We start from the raw sequence: 25,546 nt of genomic DNA, 5'->3' as shown, positions 1-25,546 counted from the left end.
GTGTCTGATATTAATTTGTTTAACGCTAGGAAGGAACATTTATACTAGATTTTTAATTCATACTCAAGTATTCAAGATAAAATGAAACAATTAGATTGTAATGAAATTGAAACAGACAAATATTTCAAGGCCTATAAAGTAACACTCAAAAACTTAAAATCATGAAGCGTTTTTTCAATGTAATAGATGGATTTCTAGTAATTTTAACCCCAAATGCCATATAGCAATATTTGTTATAAGAAAATTCAATTTTATAGTTACTCACGCAGTCATACCGTACCTCAAGCAAGTCATCAATTCTAAAATCCACAAATGTTACGTACAATTTTAGAAATTTTAAGCTATTGTTTAAAAATTACTTATTTCTTATATAATAATGAATATTATCAACAAAACTTTGGTATGGCTATGGGTTCTCCTCTTTCAACAATAATGGGTGGAATGCATAAAAAGTAGTAGATCCTAATGCTTCGCTAAAAAGTATTTACTTTGTAGCATTTGCATTTACATAAAAGTATCTACTTCGCCTATGAAGTAAATACTACACTGTACGGCCCAACAGAAGTCCTACTACTTATGAGAAAAGTATCTACTAGTGTCGCAGTAAGCGCGTGTCAAAGTTCTTAAAATTGACAAGACACTTGTCAAAACTCGTTTTTCTATCAGTGCGTCTATTAGTATTAAGTGTGCGTGTAATTCGGTTCGGATTCAAACTTCAAGTTCAGTGATTATAATACTGGTTTAACTATGAGTGATTCTTCAGATTCCGATGCAACAAAAGAGCTATAGGACAAGATAAAAACGAACCAGTATTATTTGTTACTCTATATGAAAGTTTTCAAATTTTATTTGATAAAAAGATGACACCAAAAACTAAAAACGAAAAAGAAGATGCACTAAAAAAATTAACAACTGGTTTTAATAAAATAATGGGAAAAAACCTAGACACAAAACAAATTTTGAAAAAGTTTAATAACGTGAAAACAAAAGTTAAAAAAATAGTTGACTTGAAAAAAACTGGAAATAAAAGAATTGTACTGACGGAATGGCAAAAAAAAATTCTACGACTTATGGAATGTAGGAGAAAACCCAGTTCTACACAGAGTACCAGGTGCATGTCAGGCCGGTGTAAGCAATGAGATTGATGTTTCCTTCCAAAACAGTGAAGATGACTTCCTCAGTTCTAAATCTGGCTCCAAACAAGTTAAAGTCATGACACCTAAAGGTTCTAAAGCAGCTGATAAGGAGGAGACACTTATTCAACTACAAAAGACCTGTATACGAAAACAAATTGAAGCAGCCGAAGCCCAAATTTCTGCTTCTCGAGCCCAACAGTCTTCAGCCGAAGCTCAGGAACGGGCCGCGATTGCATTGGTAAATTTTGGCAAAGCTGGTGGGCAGTTAGTTGACCATTTAATTAGGCGGGACATGTTGGATTATTAACAGGAATATAAAATCTACGTATGAACCCATAATTTAAATATAATATGAGGTGTAGTATCCATTTATTTCTTTTATAGTTTGATATTTTGTCACAAATTTAAAATTGAAATAATTAGTTTATTTAGTTTTTTATACTGAATTTATTATTGAACATTTCATAAGTTACCTATTTAGTATATAATTATCATAATAATAATAATAACAACTTAAATTATTAGGTATGTTAGTTATCATTACGAAATAAAAACTCAGCAACTTCATTTCTGCGCTGTGTACCTTGATTTCGAATTTGCGCTTGATTACCCTCTGGCATTAGTTCATTGGGATGCTGAACTTCCATCTCAATTCGATCAAATCATGGTATGGATCTTGTAGATATTTAGCTATTTTGTAAAGTACAAATGCACTCACAATATGTTTCGGAATTTTTTCAGTTTTTAGGCGAAAAGTATACTGGAGCATTGGAAAACGCCGTTTTAACTGACCAAAGCAGCGCTCTATGACACATCGTTCCTTTGCATGGATTGAATTATAATTTTCTTGCATTGGTGTAGTTGGATTTTTATATGGTGTCAATAACCACGGGGCAACACCATATCCTTCATCACCTAATAAAGCTGCTTCGTGCACATTATTATACATAATTCCACGCACTATGGAGTTTTGCCAAATTCGACTATCGTGTACGGAGCCTGGCCAAGATGCATCCACACTTGTAAACATTTCTTGGGCATTACAAGTAGCTTGAACATTTTTTGAGCATACCCCTTTTCTGTTCACGTATTCATCACCGTGAATAGATGGTTTTGTTATTTTTACATGGGTACAGTCAATAACACCTATAACCCTGGGCATTCGCTTACCACGTGCTCCCTCATTAATAGCAACTCTAAGCAATTCGTTAGTGTTGGGGAACTTTATCCAATTGTTCCTTTTTTGAATAAATTGCTTTAGATATTAGATATTGCTATGGCTAAGGTTCTGGAAACAGTGCTTTAATTGACGTCTAGATCAACACCAACTCCTTGCTGAAATCCAAGATCTCCTGTAAGAAAAGTTATTTACATTTTTTAAATTACAAAGTTAATTTACTAGAAACACCTAAACTTCTCAAAAAACCCTCCATTTTCCGAGTCGGTGACAGGGCTCCACCCCTTGTTTCCATCTTGGAGAAAATAATGTCCTCTACATTTTCTCTGTTAAATCTAAAATACCAAAGCGTGATTAGATGATTGGGATAGAAAAATCTATTAAATTTATGGTAATTACCTAAATAATTGTCGATATAAATCGTCATTATTGTATTCTCTTCTTTGTTTGTATACTTTTTGACGATGCACATCAATAAAAACTGCCATTTTTTACTAAAACACTTTGATTGCTGGGGCCGAAGTTTGTCAAACACCAACTTCATTTAAACTGTAGTAAATACTACTATAACTAGTAGATACTTCCAAAGCATAGCACCTTCTTCTATGTATCGCGTACATAGTAGTATATGCTACAGAGAGTAGTAAATGCTTCATTAGGGTAGTATAAACTTTAGAAATGTAGTATATACTTAAAGCATTAGCATATAGTACTTTTTATGCATTCCACCCTTTAAGTAATATGTTTATGGAAATTTTGAATCTGAAATTATTAATTTATTTGATAAAAAAAACTAAAATATGGTGGCGATATTGTGATGATATTTTTTCAATATATGACCATTACGAAAAAGACCTTAATAATTTTTTTAAATTACATTAAACTCGAAAAAGTCTACTATAAAATGTCCTCTCGAAAAAGTAAAAGTAAAGAGAGGAATGGTTAAAAGTTTATACAATCACGCACACATTAATTGTAATAATCAACATTTAACAACTAAAAAAGATTTTGTTAAAAATGTCTTAATACAAAACAATTGTTGGAAAATTGCTTTAATTTGATAATCCGCGTATAAAATTAAATCAACCGCTTTTTACCGCAAATCGTATTTTACCATTTATTCCAGGTTTTTCTGACGTTGTAGACCAATACCAAAAAGGATTAATGAATATAAATTTTGCATGATTTTCAAAGTCCAATTATAGAAAAAGTATATTAAAAAAACATTTTGTTGAGTGTATTTTTATATTCTTAATTTAATTTTATTTACCTTGATAATTGTAGTATTTAGATTTAACTACCAAAACATTGGTTCAAATTAAGTATTTTTATTCAATAAATAGGTTTTTCGTTTCGTTCTTTCAATTTCAATATTGAAAACAAAGGTAGAAATGGTTTCTTATTTTATAATTTCGGATTTTTATGGACCAATGGGTGTATAACTGTTTATTTTTATATTACCATAATAAATGTTAATTTTTTTTCTTTCTGTTGTGCTATCCAAAATAATTTTGCTTACATTTGTTAAATAGGTTAAGTAGATTAGCCTTTGGTTAGACTTCGCCTATGTACACTATTTAAAAGTACAAATAAAGCCATTATTTATTTATTTATTTATATTGAAAAGATACGACAGGTATCATTAAAGATTTAAGTTCATATTTCTTCTAAATACGTGAATAAAGCTATCTTCTTGTTCTTTTCAATAATTTAGCGTTTGATATATTATTTTCTAACTTGATCTTTTACTATAACAATGACGAAACTCATTAAAACCCTTATTTTAAAAAAATGCTTCAAAGTGTTTCCCAAAATGGGTCTTATCGATTTAGGATCATTAGTCGGTTTACCAGGTTTCGGTAAGTAATTAATTTGCCTAATTTCCAAACTTTTTGGAAATTCGAGAAATTTTCATTGAAAAGGCGAGTTATCCATGAGCCTTCTTAATATTCAGAAGTAATAAATAACGATCAATTTCAAATGCATCAACTTTCAAATTAATTTTTAAAGGTTCCAAAGGATTATACAAAACTATATCCAAATTAATAGGAATAAAGTCATCAATAATTTCTCGAGCCCAAGATTACAAAGCTCTAAGTAAGACGTGAGACCGTTTGCCCCTCCCCCTCCGGTCATTCATTATTTTATTCATGTTGTAAAGAAATTCGGGAACACACTTTTATTGTCAACGTGCCTTGACTGTCGTTTAATTATTGTTTCCAAGGTAAAAACTGACTAAACAATTAAAGATGAATGAAATGTTTAATTTTTAAAACCCGATGGACCAGTTTTGAAATATTTAGAATTTCATTGTTTTTGCTGAAAGAGACCAATAATTTTAGGAGAATACTGACAGTCATAGCAAACAAGTATACAAATTCTAGAAAATTAAAACTACAGGGATTTACAATAATACCAAAATGGGGCTCTCGAACAAGATGAACTACTCAAAAACTAAACACTATAGATAAAAAATAATAAAACAAACGTAAGTAGAACCCTAAATAAACCCTACGAATCAACTTTAACTACAGAATACTAATAAAATTCTACAAAAACTAGGAGAATAATTAACGTATTTACATTTTCATAATAACATTTATTGATACATGCCCATTGCCTGGTCAACAAATGGCAACACTGCTGTACATTATCTACAAACGCGCAAGCCCAGTCATCATACATCATGCGCAGTACAGCTAGCGTTGTTGCCATATAGTGACTTCTGTTACTGTTATAACTAAGTTAAGACGTATAGAGGAGAGGTGTCCCTCAGCAGTCATTCATTCCTTTATTCATATTCATAAATACACGCCCGTTGACGAAAAAGGGAAGAGAATAAGGGTTACCGCATAACTACATACATTCACATAACCCTCGGGGTGAAAAGCAGAATGGAAACGTCGATATAAGGGACCGCGTGGCGTTAGAGTGGAGGGAGAAGTGACGTCAGACCGTTATTTCGCAGAATGAAAAGGCCGTAACACGGGTTAGACAAAGATGGGGGAAGGGGAGGGAGGGGGGACGGTAAGTAGGAGCGCTTAGGGGACGAGTTCGCAACCCCAAAGAATGCGAGCGAAATTGACCCGCGATTGGTAAGAATGTCGCGGGGTGGGAGTGGCCAGTTCATTCGAGTGAAGTTTTATTTATAGGACAACGTTGTGTTGTTTTTTGCCTAAAATATGTTAAAAAAATTTATGATTCGTGGTTTTACTAAGGTTAAAATCAGGAGACCAAGGCACTAAGAATGGCAGTATCTTTATCAATCATAACAATCTCTCTTACTGATTTAGGTTCTGGGTGCTAAACGTAATGGCAGAATGTCAAGGCAAGAAGATAAAAGTGAAGCAGAACATCCAAGAAAAATAAGAAAAATGAAAGCCAGTATTGCCTTAAAATGAATGAATCATTATCTAGAAGAAACAGACAAGTTCCCAGATAGCTTGTGACTCAATCATTTTTAGTTGGTATTAGAGACGTAAGAGATCAAACGACTTTAAGTGGTAAAATATTGGAGGACAGAGCATTGGAAATAGCTGCAGTGTGTCTAGCCTAAAGATCAGGCTAATTTCTCTATCGACGAGGTTACAATGGAAAATTCCAGTTTCTTCAGAAGACTGTAATTAAGCAAAGAAATCACCGCATTTCCACCTTCTTTTCAGCTTCAAGTATGTATGTGAACTGTGAAGTCGTCAGCATCACTTCAATTAAGAATTTCGTTAACCTATTAAGTGTGGACCAATACTGAACATCCACTGGAGGATATACTGTCTGAGAGGGTCTGTCCCAGAATTTTTTTTCTTAAGTTATCTTGACGCCCAACGTCAAATCATTTGCAAAAAAATTAACCACCATCGTTTGTAAGCCTACAACCTCTCCATCCTTCTATATCTTGCATCAATTCAGGATCGTATTCTATTTCCATCCTTCTCAGATCTGCAACGATGTTCTCCGTAATGCAATTATGATTGTCGAATTATTAATTCAAAAGGGGTTAGAAGCACACAGATCAAGACGATTCAGATCGTAAATGAGAAATTAATGCAGTTAATATGACGAAAAGATTAAATATAAATTCAATATAATATAAATTCTAAAATTCCTGGGACTTGAGTACCAATCTGGCAAAAAAAATCAAAAATTCCATACTGGATACAAAATTTCAGTTTTTAATAAATAAAATGCCCAGGACAAAATTCCCAGCAAGATCTTGGCTTTTATTCCCTGAGACAAAATCTCCAATTGGGTATCAAAATTTCCAAAATTCCAGAGAGTCTGTCTATTGAGAGATGAGGGAAATATCGATTATTGAAAAAAATCTATTTTTTTCCTATTTTCAGATATGATGTAAAAAAAATATAAATTCAAGATGTAATTGAACAATGAAATCACCTCATTTCCAACTTCAAGTATCATCAAGGATCCTAATGCAATATTTACCGAATTTAGTGAGTGAAAATGAGTAGAAGAGAACAAAAGATCGTAAATAAGATATTTAATGCAATGAAGTCGAGTAAAAAAAAAATTACAAAAGTAAGGAGCACTTTAGTTCGTAGCTCAATAGTTCATTAAAAATTTCGATTCAATGCAATTTTTGAGAACAGAGGCCAGGACCAACCGTTGTCACAGATTAAAGAAGCAGCTTTTTTTGAAACAAGATTCCAAGTACAGGATTTTTATCTCAATTTGTGATAAAAAATTGCCAATATTCCTGATACTCGAACGTCATATTTCCTGGACAAAAAATTTCAAAATATATATTTAGCGTAAGAAAAAATTCGTTCGTAGAATCTTTCTTACGCTGACTATGTGGTACATGTTTTTTCACTTTCGTGATTAGGGTCTTTGTTTTATTTCTGGGACAAGATACTCAATATTAGAATTATTTCCAAAATTCCAGGGCTTCTATTTCGACTTCCTGGACCAAAATCCAACTGTCAAAAATGCCAGGGATTCAATTTTTAACATTTTAAGGATTTCGTCTCCATTTCTGAGGCAAAGATTTACAACATTTCAGGATCTTCACCCTTATTTTTTGGGACAATAACCCTATCTGGATATAAAATTTCCAAGGGCGTTTGTCCTCAATAGCTGGTACGAAAACTCTATTCCTAGGACAAATATCTCAAAATGTTGAGGAATAGGGGCTGAAATCCAATCTGAGGCAAGATTCCCAGCATTTTACAGGATTTTTATCTTAATTTCTAGAACAAAATTCTAGGGTTCTTGAACCTAATTCCTGGGAGATAAACCTCAATTGGGTACAACATTTTAAAGTTTCTATTGCATAAATATCCAACTAAAAACAAAATTCCAGTGTCAAAATTCCCAACAATTTAGGATCTTGGTCTCTATTCCCTACGATTAAACCCCCATCTGGAACAGGTTTTCCTGAAAAATGTAAAAATTTTATTTCATTTTCTGGGACAAAATTGCCAACATTTCAGGATCTTGGCGCCTATTTTCTTGGACAAAAACCCCAATTGGGTACTATAGTTTCCAAAAATTCAGGAGGGGTTTGTTCCCAATTCCTGGGACAAGACTCCTACTGGTTCCCGAAGGTTTTAGGGCTTTTGTCTCTATTCTTGTAACAAATTTTTTAACATTCCAAGGAATAGGGGCTGAAACTCCATCTGGGACAAAATTCCAGGGTTCTTGTCCCTAAGTTATGGGAGAAAAACTCTGATTGGGTACAACATTTTAGAGTTTCTATTGAACAAATATCTCTGGGATAAAAAGCCCATCTGGATCAATATTCTCTGCAACATTTCAAGATTTTTATCTCATTGTTTACGACATCCTGGACATTCCTAGGACTAAGTTCGCAAGGTTTTAAGGCCTTTTATTGTCTCTATTATTGAGACAAATTTCCCAAAATTCCCAGGACAGGGCCTCCCAGCCCAGCATTTTATAGGTTTTTTTTTTACCTCAATTCTTGGGACAGAATTCCAGGGTTCTTGTGCCAAATTCCTGGGAGAAAAACCCCATTTGGGTACAATATTTTAGGGTTTCTATTAGACACATATTCAACTGGATTTTTTTTTTTAAATGCCAAAGACAAAATTTCAGGATATTGGACTCTTATTTTCTAGGATAAAAACCCCATCTGAGACAAGAATTCCTACAAAATATCAACATTTTTGTCTCATTTTCTGGGACAAAAACTCCAATTGGGTATTAAACTTTCCAAAATTTCTTAAGTTCCAATTGGGAAAAAAATCTAGAATTATAGGGTTTTTGTGCCAGCAGAAAACCCCAAATAGATACAAAATTGCAAGGTGTCAAATAAAATGCCAGGGATAAAACTCCCAACAAGATCCTCAAAATTCGAGAATCTTGGCCTCTATTATTCCCTGGGATAAAAATAATAATTGGGTACAAAAATTTCCAAAATTTCTTGAGTGTTTATTCATGGATTTTTTGACAGAGGTTAAAATGTTCCACAAGCGATTACAAATCCTCCAAAGCAAATATAGACATATTTTGTTTTTTTTCTGTTTCACGCAGTTCAGGTTCACTCCAGTTACAGCTAGTATCTTTCCAAGCAATTGAAATATTTGACATCTTGTACAGGGTCCTTCCCTATATATTCCCCATATATTGACCCCCTCTATACAGAGATTAGGTGAAAAGTGAACAAAACAAATTAATATAAAAGTTTTGGGGTTTTACTTAAAATTTTTGAATCCGATGTCAACATTTTTTTGCTCTTTTAGAAATGACAAATTTTGACAGATGGTGAGTTTTTTCTTATGGAACACCCTGTATCTGACTTCATAGTTAAAAAGGGAGGAATTTTCTAATTTCGAATATATATGGTTTAAGTACTTTTAATTATTGAAGATCTTGGTATGAGGCAGTGCATTGTTATTGTTTGACATTTACTAGGAAGCCAATAATTCTATTATAAATTATATTTACCAAAACAATAGACAATTTATAATTAACACAATACAAAAAATTGAACAAGATAATATAAATTGTATTAATAATGGTGGTGGTCATATAGAGCAGTTAAATAGTAAATATCGCTTAATAAATATTAAATCTCAAGGTTTTATCGTTTCTACTTAATTCATTAATCATTCATTCATTTATGTTATTTTTAAGTTCCTAAAAACAAGAATTTCATACTACAAGTAAGACCTCAACTGCCTGGAAAAAATTAGTTTATTTCGCCAAAAACTCATAGTTCCAAATTAAACATTCATTCCAGGCATTTTTCGAGACAGTTAAGGTTTTTAAGTTAATGAAGTCGTTGAGGGCCCCAACAAATTTTCAATACATTTTCATGCCAAATTCAAACGAAAAATTAATTTGCACAATAAAAATAGAATATTCCCTGGCTCTAGCCCAGTAAGGCCTACATTTCGCTCAAAACTAGTTCACATTAAAACCCGGGGGGGAGAGTTCGGGGGGGGGGGGGGGGGGGGCCCGTATCAGCCGGTCCTGAATGACGTCAAAGCAGATGCTACTGGTGGGGATACAAGCAGGGGGTAAATCAGTAAAAACCAAGTTGAAAATTGGGTCGTCGGGGTAAGGGGGACAAAACCTTTGACGTAGACGTTCTAATGCAGGTATATGGTGCGCTAACGTATTAAAACTAGTTTGGGTGGAAAATGCTAAAAAAAATTTCATCAAATTGACTTAATTAAGCATGATTAAGTTTAATTAAACCCCTTTAAGTTGTCTCGAGGAAGGAAATGATGGAGTGTGATGATAAGAGGTGAGTTATTCATGCACGAATATTGAATGCGAAAAAAGAGTGTGAATCATTATGGGTGATTCACATCTTCACATAATTCTTAGTCAGATCTGTATATACGTCCGAAACCCTAAAAAAGCCTAAGAAGTCTTAAGAAGCGCAGCCATCCGTTGACAAAATAACCGAGAATGAGCAGATCGGGATCGATTCATGCTGGTTTTCATTAATGAAAAGAAGCAAACTGGATCCCCCCAGCGTTGGTTAGGGGGAGGGAAGTGGCGAGGGGAGAAGGAAACGAGGGGCACCAGCGGCAACACCGCAATGCGCATCCGATCTAACCTAGTTCGGCCTATATATGAATGACTCCCCCTCGTGCTGTGTGAAAGGGTGATCACCCTCACACTCAGGATGCGAAAAGTAGGTCGCGCCCTATACCGATATACCGGGCGAGCGAGAGAAAATAAGGTCAGTTGAAGGGAAGAGCTATTTTTGGGCACAAGCGCACCCCGGCCGTGAATCAGTTGCGGGGAGGGAGGGGGGAAGCGCGCCATGGTTCTGCATGAATGGGGCAAGAAGGGCGGAGGGTTTTCTGTTGCATGAAATGGGGGAGATCGTTTGTTTTTGAATGGCCTTAAAGTAATAATGATTCCTGGAATAAAATTGTGAGTAGTAACTCTAAATAGTCACATTGTATTCGATTTTCCTGGGAAGAGGGTCGTCATTTGAAAATGTCAATTTCTGTGTCTATAAAAATTGAATTAAGGGAAGAATACATAAAAAATAGGCGTTTTAAAGGCGGAATTCACCGTTTTTAAGGATATTATTAAATAACGCACGACAATAACCAAAAACTAACTAAAAATAAAAGGAAAATCACAGACAAGTAGAATAACATAATATAACCTAAATTTTGTTTAAAACAACACACCTGCTGTCAAAATTGTCACCCTTTGATTGACGTAACGACGGTTTTTCACTACTGAAAACTAAGTTTTGAAAATCTAAATTTTTTATTATAATAATATTGACTAGGATTGTTCACAACTGTTAATAATATTCTTCCATCAGGAGGATTATTACATTCATTGTAAAACATCAAGCCCTTTAAAGGCAAAAGGTCGGATTTTAAATTATCTCGTACTGCGGCCATGCCGGTATATAACGAGTCTTCACTTTTTCTACCGTTACCTCTCACTCAACGTCAAGTCTCACCTGTCACTTCTACCCAAAGCTGCCACAAATCACTACTGCCATCTATAAATGAGAAGGTTTAATTACGACTCTTCTAGGTCGAAGAACCCGTACTTTTTCAATGTTTATGGCCAGACAGACATTGAATTAAAAAAACATGACAGTTCTTAATTTTCAATATTTTTTTATCATGTCAATGTAAAAACTCATTCGTCACCCTTTGATTGACTTAGCAATGCTTTTTCATGCAACTACCAATAAATGGCAAATTAGACTCAAATAGAATAACATAACCTGACATTTATCAAACATGACAGATTTTAATAACAAAAACAAAACAAAACTTGATCTTTTGATTGACGTAACAACGGTTTTTTACTACTGAATCCTAAATTTTAAAAATCCATTTTTTTATTTACATGAAATATCCAGAATAGTTAACAATACTCTCCACATGCCGTATTATTACATAGGCAAGAAAAATCATTGTATTTGATTTTGATGGGAAGGTGAAACGTCAATTCCTATTGCAATAAATTCAAAAAATGGAAAATTACAGGCGAAAACTTGCATTTTAAATGATATCATACTGCGCCATGCATTGGTTTTATATAATGAGGGTTCACATTAATCTGAAGTATTTTTTAATAAAAATTATATTATGGCTTCGACAGTTGCCTGACATTCATACGTCAAGTGTCACCTGTCAGTTCTACCTCAAGCTGTCACAAATCGCTACAGTCATCTCTAAATGAGAAGGTTTGCTTAATGCGCTTTTAGGTGCAGGAACCCGTAATTTTTCAATGTTTATGACCAGACAGACATTAAATTTATGAGAAAAAACATATATCTCTTCATAATTTATTATAATTATTTACACGGTCAAAAACTATGTCATAACTGTCATTTGTCACCCTTGATTGACTTGACGTTTTTTACTATTGGATCCAAAATCCTGAAAATCCCTCTTACTTTTCAAAACTAGAAGTTTGGATTTTAGACTGGTTTCTTACCGATTTAAGAAAATATGATCACATAACGGCACGGCAATGACCAAAAACTATAAACTACAAATCAAAGAAATCTAAAATTAAATTTTTTTTTATTATAAGAATATTGAAATGAATTGTCCGAGGTATGCACAGGCAAAAAAAATCATTGTATATGATTTGGATGGGGAGATGGTCGTCATTATAGGGCGACAATTACAGGGCTGTATTGAAAAAATTAGGCCCTAAGTTATTTTTAAGTCTTTTTACTCTTAAGTCTATTTTTCCAAAAAATTAAATATTTCGACTTATATGTCACTTGGCACTCACGCATACGTCAAGTGTCACCCATCATTTCTACCTAAAGTTATCACAAATCAGAAAATTGAATTGTTTGAATAATTTATTTTTTTACGATGTCTAAGACCAGATTAAACCTAAATTAAGATGAATGATGCCTCCTGTCAATGTCAAAACTGTCATTTGTCACACTTTGACAACGCTTTTTTACTATTGAATCCTATATTCTGAAAATCCTAAGTCCTACAGTCGACGTTTCCCTTTTCATATTTAGTAACTCAAGTTCTTTTTACAAATAAATTAGTGAAAAGATAGCACAAAAACTCCTGAAAAAGGCTAAACAGACACTTAAATAGAAGAAGATAACCTAACATTTATCAAATATAACAAAGATTTTTAAAGCAACCCATCTGTCATCACTGTCAAAATTGTCAGTTGGCACCTTTTGATTGACGTATCAACCGATATATATGTCGAATATAATAAAGTTCCGAATGTTTGGTTATGTTAGGGATATTTGTTGTTTCTTGCAAACTTCCTAGAAAATTATTAAATTATTTATATCGTTTTATAGCAATTGCAGAGCAGATTTCGGGTGGGCCTAGGAAAAATGGCATACAAAGGTGACATTGTTGACGTATACTTATACTATAGTTATTTTCAGCCCCATCGACTGGGTCTGCAGTGCAAGAATCCAATGCTGCAGCGCTTTTCATTTATATAATAAAATGTGTCAAATAAAAACTCTTCCATCGCCGTTATTCTTACAAAACCTTATTATCCTCCACTCGCAAAACTTCCAAACTTCAATCCATTGACGTCACTCTGATTGCATCAAAATAACATGGAGAAGAAATAAAAAAAACTAGCTTACAGGTAAAGCAGAAAATTGTCTTATGCCCCAGTTTTGGGGGAGGAGGTACGGGTAGTGGAAAAACAGGTCAGCAGCAGCAGCAGCGAAATGGTGGTGGGGAGGGGGCTACATGTTGCAGGACGCTGGGGGAGTTGGGCGAGGGTGGGTATCCCGATAAGGTGGGGCTCGGTGGCTCTCAGGATGACCCAGTTTCGCGTGTATGAATGGCCTCGCTCGGGGGCAACAACCCTTCATCCGCGGCGAAATATAGGTCGACCCGGGACGCAAAAGTTAAATGCATCCGCCGGGGGTGCTATTTTTAGGACAGTCACTTTACCATTAATGTTTACCCGAAAAAAACATATATACCTATATGTAGGTTCTTTAGCAAAGGCGCAGGATAAAGTACAAATAGTTTTTTTTGTGATTCAAGAGCCTACTATCATCTTTTTCAGGCTGTTTAAATTAATATTTTTAAAAAAATGTGCATTTAAGCTATTACCAGGCTATACCCACCCATTAGCTGGTTTTTTCCAAAAACAATAATTATTTATAAATAACTTGCCAAATTGTCTTAAATATGTCCCCTGTTTGATATTTGCTGATGACTCAGATGTTCAAGGTAATTGAAAACCATGATGATTGTTACTTGTTGCAGATAGAACTAAATGCAGTGTCAAGTTGGTTTCAGCAAAATAAAAAGAAGGAAGAAAATTAATATAAGGGGGAAGGCTTGTCTAAGCTCACCCAAATGAGTAACAAAAAACCCATGCAAGAATAAGTAACCCCTTAAATGAATGTATACCATTCTTCCATTCCAACAAGGAAAGCTACACATATTTCTTATCTACATTCATCCAAAATTGACCAAACTATATTCATAAAAGATTCACTTTATAAATATTCAATTATTATTGATGATTGGAATATCAACCAAAGGATAACTCCCTCAACTTCAAAACTTCATACGAAATGGCAGCTTCACAAGAGCTGAGACGCCTCCAACCTTCTTGATGCACAATGCCGACTCCAGTCCAGATGCTACAAAAATTTGAAAGAATGTTTTGAAAGGATTGAAGATACCTGAAAGTACCTGACCTATAATCGGATCACATAGGTTTCAAAATAGAATTAGACCTAGAACACAAGAAATACAACAATCAAATACAACTACAAACAATGCAATATAGAGAAGATCAACACATAAGACTTAACCACTTACATTAACCAGCAGGAACAGACAATAACCACAGAGCAATTCTTAATTTTCAACAACCAAGTAGCTGAAATTATTAAACAAAATAACCCTTTGATAACTCATTCTTATGCTCTTCCACCATTTATAGTCAGAAGATTAAGTACAAGGTCTCTTCGGTAGTTCCAGAATTGGAAGAAATTATCGTCACGTATTCCACAGACCAAGAAAAACTATAGAAGTTTCATGGTTTACTATGAGCAACATTTCAGTCAGAGAGACCTTCCTGACTTTGACGAAAAATATATAAGGTATTTATAATAAATTTCAATGAACAAAGAAATAATTCAGCCTAACGTAATAATAGACCCTAATGAATATTACAAAATAATTTATTTAAAAAGACAGCGCACCAATATATCATGAAAATCTTTTTTTCCAGACATATGGAAAAAAGGTGTCATAATAACGGCAGTTCGGAACTGCAATTAAAGAGCTTAAACTCACCAGAAATTATAGACCTATTACATTACTCCCGGTTATAGGAAAAATCATAAGCTTCAGCCTCGCAAACCTAGTAAATGAAAAAGTATCAATACAACAATTTGGTTTCAAAGAAAAACATTCTACAATCTATCGGCTAACCATATTCAGTCAGCAGCTTTTTTTGGATATAATAATAATAATAAGCTTTATTTCCAACAGGTTACAAATACCCAGTTACAGGAAAATCAATTAAATATATAAATGTACAAGTAGAAATGCATGAACTGTATTAGATCCATGCAACTAAACTATAAACGAAATGCTATATAATAAAAAAAGTAGTGAGTTTGAGAAAATAAATAATAAAAAATCAACACTAAATTAGGATAAGAATTAAGAATTCATTTAAATCAAAAGAGCAGAAAAAAAATGAGTAAATATATGTATTCAAACTATAATTATAAGAACTAAATAACCTAACCTCTGTCACCGACCATACACAGGTGACTCAAAATAAGTGCCAGATTGTCATGATGAATATCACAAGAATCAGAAATAGTGTTAAAGTTTTGACCCATAAAGTGAATAGGACTCTGGTACAGAATGTTGGACCTAGCTGTGTCCAAGTTAAAAGCTGGACACTGTCTAGATCCTGGACGTGGTATATGAAAGGAAATCCTTTGCAAAAGGGATGGGACTCCACCATCCTTAAATGCCAAACATTTAAGGAATCGTCGTTGGACTGATTCCAATAGGTGAATGTGCTGGTTATAAAAAAGCTTTTGACAGTGTCTGACATAGGAGGCTCCTATACAAATTATATATCTTAAAAGTTCCTAAACACATCATAGAAATAATAAGAAACTTTTGAGAAAGCAGAACATTACAAATTCAAATCAATAACCAAAAATAATCCCAGGAATTTAGTCCACAACAAGGAGTACCATGGTTCATCTCTATCACGGCATAACTGAAAACATTGCCGATATGGATGCGAATAAAAAATCTTTCAGTTTGCCGATAACTAGGCATTAATTACACATGCCAAACCTAGTTCAAAAGCTGCCACTAAGCTTCAACAAATTGAGGTCTGGTGCCGAAAATTGCAATACCTCCTATTTAACCACTCAATCCTAGCAACTTTACCTCAAATCGATCACTAAATATCTGGGAATTAAAACTGACATCAAGCTCAGTTTTAAGAATCAACCTAAGATCACAAAAACTCAAGCAATTAACAGACCAAGCATTTCCGAGCATTAAGGTACAAAAACCATGAAAATAATACCAGAACGGCCACAAAAATTTATAAATCACTCTGCAGACCTATTTTTTGTAATTGCCTCACAGTATTTCTTAATCTTAGAGAACCTGCTCTAAAAAACGCTAAAACTGAACAGAAACGTATAAGCTCTTCAAGCAGTAACAAGAATGTGACACTCTTAAAACTCACTTTTCTATCTAAGAAATGAACAGCTCGATCACGGGGGAGGAATTGAGCTAATCCATCATTGACTTCCTCATTCTCACTACATTTGAGAAACTACAACAGTTACAAAACCCTAATTTTTTTTAAATTTAAATAATAATTAAAGATTTTGTTGACACAAAAGTAATATTCATATACTACATACTGTAGATATTGTATCGAATTATAAAATTTACCTTGACAGAAGAGCCTTTTGAGAAACCAAGAAAGATCTTAATAATAATACACAAAATAAAAACTTCATTATGTCAATTGCCCAAAAAGTATAAGTGTAAAGATCTTGGTGTGGGTTTTCAGGCAGACCTGAAGTTTTACTCATTCCAATATAATAACAAATAAATCTTATAAAATTTTGGGGTTTATAATTAGGAACTAAAGCATTTTAAAAAGTAAAATAGTATCTCAAGTACGCTTCTCTAATATGGGCACCACAGCAGGAACTTAATATAGGTCTTATTGAAAAGGTACAGAAAAGATTTTTGAAGTATTTGTTTGCTAGAAAGCATAATGTGTACTTCTGTATCAAATAAGATCAAAAATGCGATAAGTTTTGTTTATATGCCTTATTGCAAATAGCATCATACCAAGGTAATTCATTGATTATCTTCAAGTTTCTTGTTCCTAATCTATTTAAGGTTAATTGACAAAGGATTATTTTGGTCAGTGAGGTTGATGGCTCTCCAATAACCAATATGACGAAACAATGCAATCTATTCTTAATTAACAATAATGTTAGCATTTGCATTCAGGGGATTAGGTCTTGCTTTTTGCATGGTTCTGCCTCAATTGCTTAGTGCGTAGGCAATAGCTTATTGCTTTTATTTTTTCATTTTTAGAGCTAGATTTATAGGTGTATTTTATTCCTTGTTACTTGCAATCCTTCCTTTATGTAATTACATCCATACGCTATGTAAAATGCGTTTGTTGGAAATAAATAAATGAATAATTACGAAAAAAACAACCTCCAAGTGTTTCCTCGGTCTATTTTCGTTGTTGATGTCGAGGCTTTCGCTTATACCTTCCGCACTTCCGCCGCTCCCAACATTTTTTTTCCTCTTCTCCCTCCACACCGACAACGACGATTTTCCTACAAAGTGCATTTGCCGGAAACCGTAAAAACGATTTAGTACCGGATGCGCGATATCTGATTAAGCCGACAATAAATTTAATAATACCCACCTTCAATCATTCCATTTACCATTTTATCGGATTCGATTGCGTTTACCTTGGTAATGGGTCCGGTTATTATGTCGAAAACCGCAACTATAAATGCCTTTTGTTTTGTTTTACTTGGGAATATATCAATTGATGGTTAATGTTTGTTTCTTTGTTTGTCTTGTGTCATAACATGAGAATTCCAAGAACAATTCGGAAAAGCATAAATTATAACTTCAGGTTACTAAATCGTACTTTTTGAAAAGAATAGGATATATAAGAAAGTGTGTAAACCTTCCTGCAGTTACCACAGTTTCCTTTTGTATGTTTTTTACTCTAAATAATACTAATAGCATGGTGGCCACCCTAATTATTATATTAGATTAAGTGATCAGTTAGTAATTCATATTTATCCTATAGGACCAAGGGAAAGTTAAGACCTTAGATTTTATCGCCTGATAATAATCAATTGACCTCTTCTATCCTAAAAGTATATGGGAATATAACTGAAATCCTACAATATAACATGGCAGAGAAGGGAATTATGTAAAGCAAAAATTACACCACCTACATTTAATATTTTAATAAGATCACCTACATTTGCAGTAAGAAAGAAACAAACATTTTTTTAGATTTTTCTAAGAAGGGTACTTAAAAGTCCACTTGAGACTTGCCCCAAAAGATAAGTAAAATTTATTTATTCATTTCATGGCATTAGAAATGAACAAAATTATAGCGAAAATAAAAAGTTTTAAGTTTTAATTTAAATGAATTAAAAGAGTTATCTATGAAGGAGTCAAGATTCAGTTCATTAATGATTAAATGAATTAATGCATGAATGAAATTTAAGGGCAAAATACAAAAAATAACTCTAAAACAATCTATTATAGTCATTCAATTCATAATGATGAAGATAAGTTCCATTTTGTTAACAATAAAAATAACTTAAAAATATTTCACATAATAGAATTTAAAGAGGATTGTGATATGATGCAAATAAACATTGATGCTTTAGCACATTCATGTACAATAAATAAACTACCTCTGAATATTAAAAAGTGCAAGTCAATCTCAAATATTCACAATGAAATTATTTATCCCCTAGAAAATGTCGACTCTATGAGGGATCTAGAGGTCATAGTAGATAACAAACTGACATTCAACAAACACATCAATGAAGTTGTTAAATCTTCCTTGAAAAGTCTTTGTTTCATAATCCGATCAACAAGAGAAATTAAAAGGTTCGACAGTCTTGATAATTTGTATACTGGCTTAATTAAGTCTTTATGCAGCAATGGTGTGGTTCCCCAACTCTAATGTCCATATAGATAGACTAGGATATGTGCAGCGCAGGTTTTTGAAATATCTATGCTTAAAAATTGATGGAATATGCCCTCCAAGGGGGTATGACCATAAACTACTTCTACAAAGATTTAAATTTTTATGTCTGAGGCACTGCACTATACTGAGCAGCCAGCTTTTTTTATTTAAACTATGCAACTATAAAATTGATGCACCTCAACTTTTAAGAGACTTAAATTTTTTTGTTCCCCCTATACACACTAGAAAACATCACTTTTATTTAGAAAATAGACCTACAAAGCAAAAATGCACCTTTATATCGAACTTGCTCATGGTGTAATATTTTACACAGCAATAATGCTATTGACCTTTTTAATGGCAGTATAGCTACATCCAAACCCAAAATTGCTGTATTGTTTATGACATGATAACCTCTCTATTTAATTCTCTCCTGCCAGTAGTATACTCTGAAGTAGTGAGCTTAAAATTTTGGCTTTCTTGAGTCAAATTAATTGTTGTAGACTATTATGTTTTATATGCTGTTTACCTAAGCTACCTAAAGTATTTAGTTTTTTCAGTTTATTGGTTTTGTATAATTACTTTTCATCTGTTAAGCATATGTTGTCTTATTACTAGGAATTTCCTGTTAGACAATATTTTGTAAATAAATAAATTAAAAACTAAATTCTTTATATTCAATTAGTAGCAAATAGCAATACACCTGCAAATAAATGTGATGCCTAACTGATATCTATTTTAAATTAAGTATACTTCAATCCATAGTACTTCAGCTTTTTCGGTAATAAATCCCTATCTGTGATTTCAAAGGCCCTTCTCTGATTGAGAAACAATATATTTTTTTAAAACTAGTACTTTCACATGATTAACCATTTTCCAACATAAGTCTGTTTTTTTTAAAAAATAATATGAAATTAGTTGACCATAAACTGGTTTCTCTGATACATTTTAAATGCAAGGAGTGCATTGGTTGTCATTTTCCTTTGAACAATCATGTTGATCTGGGGTGCTCTAAACTGAAATAAAAAAACTATGCAATCCTTGAATTGAGAGATTATGTCCACTCTTAAAATGTATTATTATGGTTCTGTAAATTCTTTATGAGCTTCTTATCTGGGGTAATTCAATAAGAAGCATGTATAGACTTTCCCCGACAAGTTCCTGCAATCCTGTCTTTGTGCAAGAAAAAATATTGTTAGTCTGCAGCATGCATATTCTAGTTTGCACTTTAAATGTTTACAAAAACTTTAGTTCATTTAAGAAGTGTGGAGAAATTAATGCCTATGACACCAGAATCTCATATGACTGTTATATTCCTGCTGCTAGGTTAACTAAAGTACCGACCAGAGGTAGAAGGAAAGTATTTCTCTGACAACCTTTAGATCAGCCCTAACATATTTTTGATGAACATTGTTGATGTCAACTTTTGTATTGTTTTATATTTAATATGTAGGGTCTTAGTTTACCTAATTCTTATTAATTTTCACATTTTTCTTTTATAGTTTAATTTTATAAGCCAATTGGAAGTTATTTTATCTCAGCAAAATTTTATCTTTATGTCTAAACCTATTTTTTTATATTTGATACTGACAATTCCAACATATTGTATGTAATGTCAATTTTACCCACAATAGATCTAGGGTCACTGTGGATGAACAGAAGGTGCCTCACTCACAACTGTTTCAGAAATATATACCTATTTTAACTGAATTAGAAAAAGAAATTATACATATTAATTGAATAGGAATCTTCACATTTGCTTTTACTCTTTTGGATAGATGTAATTGGACTCCCGAAGACAACATCCACTTTTAATGAACAAGGTTATAACAGTTACATAACCAGTTGTCTAAAGTTCAATTTTTACATGCTTTCTTTCCTAACTTTTTACATTATTTCGAAGGTTACTTACTACACACAATATTTAAAAACCTGAAATTTATAAGTAGCATTTAAAAGGATTTATATTGTTCGGAACTGTAATTAATATTGCAAATGGCTGTTAAAATATAATGAATCTAACTGGGTATAATGAATTAAACTGGGGCTAATGTTAATCCAAATTTGAATGATTACACAAAATAACAAAAACATAAAATGTAACCTTCACACAATGTCAGTCTTTTAGTTCCTTAAGTCTTAATTTAAATTAATTTAAGAGTTATCTAGGAAGGTGTCAAGATTCAGTGCAAAGTAAAGAGAGTAACCCTATTTTGAACACATATAAGTTTCACTCTATTGACATTAAAAAAAAACCTCAATGCCTTTATCGGTATTAAATTAATGTGTCACCTGCCAATAGAATAATAATAATTTGAGGCTCTCAACATAATTTATATACCATATAAATTTTCCTAATAGAAGATACTGATATATGTTCTAAATTAAGTATTGTTGAATCCATCGTTATTCAGTTTTCCCAATAATAAATCCCAGGCTGTGATATTAATTCTTGATTAAATATATTTTTTCACAATATGATGTAAAAACTTGTATAGCAGTTTTATATGATTAACCATTTCCCAACACAGACATGTTTTCTTTAAAAATGATTATATTATTGAAATATGAAATTATTTGACTATAAACTTATTTCTCCAATACATTTTTGATGTATAGAGAGGGTGCATTAATTGATATATGACAAATCTTTACATTTACTTTTATTCTTTCGGACAGATCTAATCATACTAATTGTAAAAACTCCCTATGACAACATCCACTTTTTCAAGAACAATTTATAAACCTAAGTACCACTTAACCAGTTGTCTAAAGTTCAATTTTTACATGTTTGCTTTCCTAACTCTTTACCTTATTTCAAAGGTTAATTCCAGTACGTAATACCCGAAAACCTGAAATTTATGACATTTAAAAGGATTTATATTGATCCGAACTGTAATTAATGTTGCAGGTGTATGTCAAAATATAATGAATATCCATGTTTATCTAAAAATATAATCTTTTATGTTAGTTATAATTATGAATATAATGCTTGACAACCAATTTATAGTTGTTTAGTGATTATTAGGCCTTATTTAATTTATCCATTATTATATATATTTTTTAAGCTGGGCCAGTATTAATCTAAATTTGGATGATTTTTATTTGCTCAGTGTTTTATATTGTCATTTGGCGACCATAATTAGGGAATAATGAGCTCATTATTAAAACATGAAAACCATTTATAAAGTAATACAAGACAACATGCATGAATTAATATTTTCATTGAGAGGTCTGAATGGATGAATACCATCCATTAAGTAACTGAATGCTGCCTATAACTCCCTATTCCATACTCATTGAAAAGACAAATAATAAGAAATATTATACATGACGGAGTGCAGTACCTTCCAGGTCTTGGTTTCAAGGATGATTTTCATCCGATAATTCCTTCAGTTTCATTGAGGCAACTATAGATTAACATGTGGTAGAAGCCTAATATTGCAACCTATTAAGAGTCAAACAGGACCATTATATTCATGAATAAATATATTATACAGTAGTAAACTTATATGACAAAAAAATCTTTAGGAAATAATGAGCATGCTGGAACAAAATGAATTAATAAAAAAATAAACAAATACACCTCTATCTTTACTCTGTAATTCTAAAGATAACACACACAATCGCGTAGGCATCAAAACTACAAGGTGGAGGCCGGGTATTTATATTTTTATTCACAAATAACTATGAGGTTTATGAATGGATATTAGCTCATTGATTAGTTTGTGTTTCATTATAATGAACCAATTGCCACACATTCCTGAATAAAACGCCGGCTCGTGTTACCAGTTTAACCACTTGAAATTTGTAATTTTAACCATATTATTACCCAGCCTTTCCTGTTTACGATCTATCCGTAAGACTGTAATTTCAAAAGGAAATAACCACTATGGCTGTCTTTTTGGTCCTGTTGCTTTCCCCTACTATTGAGCAATAGCTTTCTTCTCCTTATGTTAAATAATCGCCGTTTCGTTAAGAAAATCCGAAAAACTTGGATATGCGAGCTAAAATCCACGGAAATATTGCGGAAAAACCGCCCTGTTACGCCAAAACCAACCCCAAGCCAAAGGGTGTTGTACCCGCGAAGAAAAGTGGATTAAAACGCTACTTACTCCTCAAATTTTTCGGTCATGGTTGGTCACTGTAAAACTGCTACTGTTTAGAGTCAGTTTTTTGAAAAAAACCCACATTTTCGCACAACATCAAACCGTATCGCACGAAAATATCGGGGAATCAACACACGGCATCGAAAAAATTTCTGTTTGGGCTGTCACTCGGGGCGCTCCTGTCAAATTTCGGATTTTCATGAATGACATTTCGGGGGGGGCGAGGATCGCGCGTGCGCGCTATCTCGCGGTTAGCTATCAAATTTTGGCGGGATTACATAAATTACAGTTTTAAGATCGCTTTTTTTTTGTTTTTTTTTGCCAGTTCAAGTACGTATAGTTAAGAATGTTAATTAGGTACCTGAAAACATCTGAATAATGTAATGAATTAAGTTAAAAATGGGTAAAATGGCTGTTTTAAAGAGATTACGGTTAGTTGGCATATTCTCCTTTAGATGGCGCTTTATGTAAGTATGTAACAGAGTTTTCGAAGGATTTTTGATGTTGTTATTATTTTATTCGCTCATTCTGAAAAAAATTAGTGAAAAAAAATTATATGATACTACCACAAGCTGAACAATTATTTAAATATTGAACAAAATATAGGTTGTATAGCGTTAGGCTGGCTTACATAGCCGGAAGATGGCGTCTCTTGTCATGCGTCCTCCAGTCGCCATTTTGAACTATTGATTAAATTCGCCGTGGCGGGAAAGTTTAAAAAATGACTTTATTGATATAACTTGAGGTTTGTTTGGTCGATTTTTATTCTTGAAATTATTTTTGTGCGGACTTAAGTTTAATATTTAATAGTGAGGCAAGGGTAAGTAATATTTTTTATTTATATTGTAGACTTTTTATCACCGAATCAATAACGTAAGATTTGCTATATATCTTGAATTATATTACAAATTTACACATATTAAACCCATTTTGCTGATTTCCTTACTAATAGTAATGATTTTTTCTGGCATTCAGAGACTATTTTGAAAATTAATTTGTAAAAAAATATTAACTGGCTTGATAGTCCTAATTTCGAGTAAGCCATGATTACGACCGGTATCGCCACCTATTGATAATATAGAACCATCGTAATTTTCTACAAATATTTATTACCTGTTGACAGAAGCTTCAATGCCAGATTGACATTATTGACAAACTAAGCTTACTTACTAAAGCCCCATTTACTCACATGCAATTATTCGCAACCCCTAAAAATACTTAAAAATAGATATATTCTGGCAAATTTGTGAATACAATATCATGACGTTTTGGGGTTATATCAATGACGTTTATTAATGTAAATAAATCAAAAATTACTTTTTTATTTAATGTTGAGTAAAATTTTAACCAAACATGAGCCGTCCAAACGATAAACTCCCCAGGATTAAATCCCCATTAATCACTTTCAGAAAAATGGGATTCGTCGTAGACAAGGTTTCTGAGGATTCGTTTTATGAAAACTTGCTCCTCGGACTGTCAAAGGTTTTGGAGAAGAATCCCTGCGTATCCAAGATAACCCTTAAAAGACTCCAAGGCCTAAGGTATCAAATCCACCAACCCCAATATAGTCTTCTCAATATATTTTTTTAAAGACAAGTAGATATTCGAGCATGGGAACATAACAACGGGGTCATTCTACCGGAGGATCTACGTTCGTTCTACTCTTCTACAAACGGTTTCCTGTTCACCTACGAATTCTCTTATGATTACCATGCCAGCTCTGAGGAAGAAAAGGATTTTAAATTAGGGCTGATTCAAATTAACCCTATGACAGATTTCATCAGAACCTTTGGGTATGAAACGAAAAACACCGCTCAAGTAGACACCATCGGCAAGAAAAAAGTCTTAAGTTTATCCAGGGAGAGCAAGGTACGTAAAAACGTGACTACCCTTTACAATTCGTTTAGTTAAGAGATCTCTTACAGGTATTTGAACTGGCAAACATAGACGACAACGCCAAAGTCGTGTGGGTCTATCCCACGACATATTCGGTACCCGCCATATGGTTCTACAGCGGGCAAATGCACTTTAGTTACTTAGCAGAAGATTTCACCACGTATTTTCGCATGTGTATCGCACATTTGGGGATTCCCTGTTGGCAATACGCCTTTTCGAAAGAGGGTCTGCCCGAATGGAGCAAGGAAATGTTCACCCTAATCGCCCCGGGCATCTTATCGGAGGATCGTAACTTAATCGACAGCCACAGCTACAAATACAGCATCGAGCACACCAACAAAATCGATCCGAATATTTTTAATATTACGCCCCAAAGTTGTGTCGCTTTGCCCTCGGATCGCCAACAGAGTCAGGCCAGGCAGCCCGCCGAAAATAAAAACAAGGATAAAGGGAAGAATAGGAATTTGGCTAGACGGGTGTTGAGTTGTAAAGGCAAAAGAGGCGGGCTTTAAATAAAATATATAAACAAACATAATAGATGTTTT

General features: G+C 33.2%; 2 protein-coding genes across 3 annotated transcripts in view; one reads left to right on the top strand and one right to left on the bottom strand.

Moving 5' to 3' along the window:
• Positions 1-23,294, bottom strand: part of LOC126734885 (sprouty-related, EVH1 domain-containing protein 1) — a 68,074-nt gene extending 44,780 nt beyond the window's left edge. Inside the window, exon 1 of the mRNA XM_050438715.1 lies at positions 23,112-23,294. Coding sequence (XP_050294672.1) covers positions 23,112-23,131 — 20 coding nt within the window. The 5' untranslated portion in view covers positions 23,132-23,294. The remainder of the gene's footprint in view (positions 1-23,111) is intronic.
• The window catches only part of LOC126734886 (tubulin polyglutamylase complex subunit 2), a 77,579-nt gene extending 52,043 nt beyond the window's left edge, over positions 1-25,536 (top strand). The window contains exons 1-4 of one of the 2 annotated variants that reach the window (XM_050438717.1): positions 23,499-23,572; positions 24,515-24,646; positions 24,698-24,974; positions 25,031-25,536. In XM_050438717.1, the coding sequence (XP_050294674.1) occupies positions 23,505-23,572; positions 24,515-24,646; positions 24,698-24,974; positions 25,031-25,513 (960 nt within the window). In that variant the 5' untranslated portion in view covers positions 23,499-23,504 and the 3' untranslated portion in view covers positions 25,514-25,536. Of the gene's footprint in view, positions 1-23,498; positions 23,573-24,514; positions 24,647-24,697; positions 24,975-25,030 lie in introns of those variants that run through there. The other variant, XM_050438716.1, reaches the window with a different exon arrangement.
• Positions 25,537-25,546: the final 10 nt, after the last annotated feature.

Source organism: Anthonomus grandis, chromosome 4 (assembly GCF_022605725.1).
Source record: "Anthonomus grandis grandis chromosome 4, icAntGran1.3, whole genome shotgun sequence".
Lineage (NCBI taxonomy): Eukaryota > Metazoa > Arthropoda > Insecta > Coleoptera > Curculionidae > Anthonomus > Anthonomus grandis.
This window is presented reverse-complemented; position numbering and strand designations above follow the sequence as displayed.